General features: G+C 43.1%; 1 protein-coding gene across 1 annotated transcript; it reads right to left on the bottom strand.

The window, feature by feature from the left end:
• Nucleotides 1–399: 399 nt before the first annotated feature.
• LOC141129695 (olfactory receptor 10G9-like) lies at nt 400–1230 on the bottom strand. Its single transcript, XM_073617789.1, has one exon. It carries the CDS (start codon nt 1228–1230, stop codon nt 400–402), a length of 831 nt encoding a protein of 276 aa, XP_073473890.1.
• Between the last annotated feature and the right edge of the window lie 2741 nt (nt 1231–3971).

The following is a 3971-nucleotide window of genomic DNA, read 5'->3' as shown; positions in this document are numbered from 1 at the left end:
CTCTGAGGAATGTTTCCAACACCTTGTTGAATCTATGCCACGAAGAATGAAGTTCTGAATGCAAAAGGGGGTCCAACCCGGTACTAGCAAGGTGTACCTAAGTGGCCGGTGAGTGTATGTTACATTTGCAACAATGAGGTATATACTGTCAGGACTTTGATATTATAAAGTCTTTGCCTCTCCTCTCTCATTTAGCTCAGCGACTAAAGCCAGTTGTGGATGAAACACATTAGGAAAAGGGGGTTGGTGGTGTGAGGCCAGCTTACTAGTTCAATAGGGTTATTCAATGGGTGGTATTTTGGTCTGCAGCTTTTCTCTTTTTTTAGACTTTGCACATATTTATATGTAATGGTTACAGTTAAACAACATTTATTTAGAGTGTTCTTACTAGATGGGCTTTCAAAGATCCCACTGTGTCATCTTTTGAAACTTGCGTAGAATTTTGGTTTTCAGGGCTTCTGTCCTTATTCCATAAATGACAGGGTTCACAGTGACTGGAGTCATCAGTCCAATGATGGTGATCAAAACATGAGCGGCCAGGGAGACAGATCCACTGTTTAGCCGGTATCGTAATAAAATAAAGAAACTTGCGACCATAAAAGTTGAGAATGCAGCGAGGTGGGTAACCAAAGTGCTGATGGCTTTCTGACAAGCTTCTTTGGAAATCTTCAAACAGATGATAAATGTTCTTATGTAGCAATAAACGATCATTAGCAGACAGCTGATGTCAATCAAAAATGCCTCAACAGCTCCAAAGATATTATTGACCGAAGCATCTCCGCAAGCTAATTTTATAAGTGACATATTTTCACAGAACACATTATTGAGGTGTCTCCCACATAACGGGAGATACGCTGTCATTGTCACGGGGATGAAGACTACTAAGGAGGCAGAAACCCACATTATGATTATAAACTTCATTGCCCTGCTGTTGGTCATCAAAGCTGGGTATCTCAGTGGCTCACCAACAGCTAAATACCGGTCATGGGCCATTATGGTAAAGGTAAATACTTCAATTGCAGCAAAGCTATGAAGGAAAAAAGACTGGACAAGGCAACCAGAAAAGGAAATGGTGGTGGACCCAGAAAGTAAGTCAATGGTTAGCTTGGGGAGGAAAGTTGAGCTACCAAACATACCATTGAAGACCAAATTACATATGAAGATGTACATGGGCTCATGAAGGCTTTCTTCAGTCCAGACAACAAATATGATTAAAGAACATATGAACATGGTTGTGATATACACAAACAAAGCTATGGCAGAATAAAGGAACTTAAACTTTTCCATCTCAACTACACCAAGGAGAACAAAGCTTGTGCTGGCTTCTGACATGTTTCCTAACATTATTTTAGTGTATTTATTTCAATTATCTACAGTATATTCTAAAGGAATATCTTAGGTTACAAACACATGAGCATACAGTGTATAAAAATTATTCCAACTACACAGAATATAGATATATAAAAACACTGTGGTAGATACCACCCTCTCCATTGTACAGCATCTAAAAAGTGGGATTTATTTATATGGTAAGCGATGTCCTCAGAGACTCCGCAATGAAGCACCTCCATTAATGAAACTCAAGCTTCTTTGTTACTAATTGGTCCCTGGGTACCTAAACGTTCAAATCCTATCAAACAATACATGGTGACATCCTAGTTCTAAAAACAAAATGTACAAAAGACAATTTTCTTTCCTTTCTTGAAAAATGACAGCTATAAAGATTAAAAAAAAATAAAATTAGTTTTATTTTTACCATTTATTTTCAAATTATTAAGATTTCCTTTTTCCTAGACTTTCTAGACTTCAGGATAAGAAAGAATCTGAATTCTTTATTGTGCACTTTAACCACTTGCGGACCACCCTCCATGTACTGTAGATGGGCAGCCCTCACAGACAATAGGACATACCCGTAAGTCCCTGCCTGCTTCTGGGTTTAGGGTGTGAGCATGCGCAGCCCTCAGTCGACACCCAATGTCATTATACATAGCTGGAGTCTGTCAGTAGATCCCGACTAATGATTCATGGCCTGGACCTGCTGATCGGCTGTGTACAATCACAGCCCAGAGTCCTGTGTTGACAATCAACACAGGACTCTGTACAGAGGGAGCAATCTCTCTGTTTCTTATCTCTTTAAAACAGGGGTAAGAAACAAAGAGCTCTATAGTAAAAAGCAGCACACATTACACACATTAAAGCGGAGGTCCACCCTAAAAAATTTTTTTACATTAACAGTCTATTTAAAGTGGAGTTCCACCCAAAAATGGAACTTCCACTTTTTGTGTTCTCCCCCCCCCCTCTTGTCACATTTGGCACCTTTCAGGAGGGAGGAGGGAGCAGATACCTGTCTAATACAGGTATTTGCTCCCACTTCCTGGCATAGATCACCGCGGTGCTTGCGGTGACCTATGCCACTTCCGGCGCCTACCCTGTCCTCCCCCACTGTATTCTGGGAGACACACAGGTCCCAGAGCACAGCAGTAGGGAACCGGGAAGTGAAGCTGCACGGCTTCACTTCCTTATTCCTTTACCGAGGATGGCGGCGGCAGCAGCCGAGAGCCAAAGGACGGATCGGCTTTGGCTGCCGACATCGCGGGCTCCCTGCACAGGTAAGTGTCCATATATTAAAAGTCAGCAGCTGCAGTATTTGTAGCTGCTGGCTTTCAATATTTTTTTTTCAGCGGACCTCCACTTTAAAATATATTAAATACATTTGAAACAAAAATTTTTTTTTACTTACCAGAAATGGCTGTTGCTAGCCAGTCGTCCTAATCTGCCACTTCCTTCTCCGTGGAGCTGTTCCTTCTCTTGATCCCTCGCGTTGCCTCCTGGGAAATGGGGCGCGCTGTCTTCTGGGACCTGTGTGTGTCCCAGCAGACAGCCGCCCATTCACAAAGCGCCGCGCGACTCGCTCATGCGCAGTAGGAAACGGGCAGTGAAGCCGCAAGGCTCCATTGCCTGTTTCCCTTCGTTAGGATGGCGGGGCCGGCACCCGATCTGATGGACGGATCGGCCTGGGGGGGGCAACATCACCGGCTCGTTGGACAGGTAAGTGTCCTTATTAAATGTCAGCAGCTACAGTATTTGTAGCTGCTGACTTAAAAAAAAAAAATTGAGGCTAGAACACTGCTTTAAATGTTGTTAGGCACACATTTAACCCCTTGATCGCCCTAGATGTTAACCCCTTTCCAGCCAGTGTCATTAGTACAGTGACAGTGTATAGTATTAGCACTGATCATTGTATTAGGGCTAGTCAGTGGCAGCTGGTGAAGTTTTAGGATAGGAGTGCCAGACCCCACAATTCCTTTTTGACCCCTCCCACTTCTCATAAGCCCCACTCCTTATAGAATCCACCCAATCAGTCCCCTGTTTTCCACTTGCTTCCACCCATAGTGTCAGGAGTATACAGCTCAGCATCACAGGACAGAGTATACAGCTCAGCTTCACAGGATAGAGTATATAGCTCAGCATCACAGGACAGAGTATACAGCTCAGCATCACAGGATAGAGTATATAGCTCAGCATCACAGGATAGAGTATATAGCTCAGCATCACAGGACAGAGTATATAGCTCAGCATCACAGGATAGAGTATTCAGCTCAGCCTCACAGGACAGAGTATACAGCTCAGCATCACAGGATAGAGTATATAGCTCAGCATCACAGGATAGAGTATATAGCTCAGCATCACAGGACAGAGTATATAGCTCAGCATCACAGGATAGAGTATATAGCTTAGCATCACAGGATAGAGTATATAGCTCAGCATCACAGGATAAAGTATATAGCTCAGCATCACAGGACAGAGTATATAGCTCAGCATCACAGGACAGATGATATAGCTCAGCATCACAGGACAGCGTATACAGCCCCAGAATCACAGGACAGAGTATACAGCTCAGCATCACAGGACAATCAAAGAAAATACATTTTTAAACGTCACCAGTGGAGATTTCTTAAGTGCCAAAGTTT

This window comes from Aquarana catesbeiana, linkage group LG02 (genome assembly GCF_042186555.1).
Source record: "Aquarana catesbeiana isolate 2022-GZ linkage group LG02, ASM4218655v1, whole genome shotgun sequence".
NCBI classification, from domain to species: domain Eukaryota; kingdom Metazoa; phylum Chordata; class Amphibia; order Anura; family Ranidae; genus Aquarana; species Aquarana catesbeiana.
This window is presented reverse-complemented; position numbering and strand designations above follow the sequence as displayed.

Coding starts and splice junctions, on each gene's coding strand:
- LOC141129695 (XM_073617789.1), bottom strand. CDS start 1,230: ATGTTCATATGTTCTTTAATCATATTTGTTGTCTGGACTGAAGAAAGC.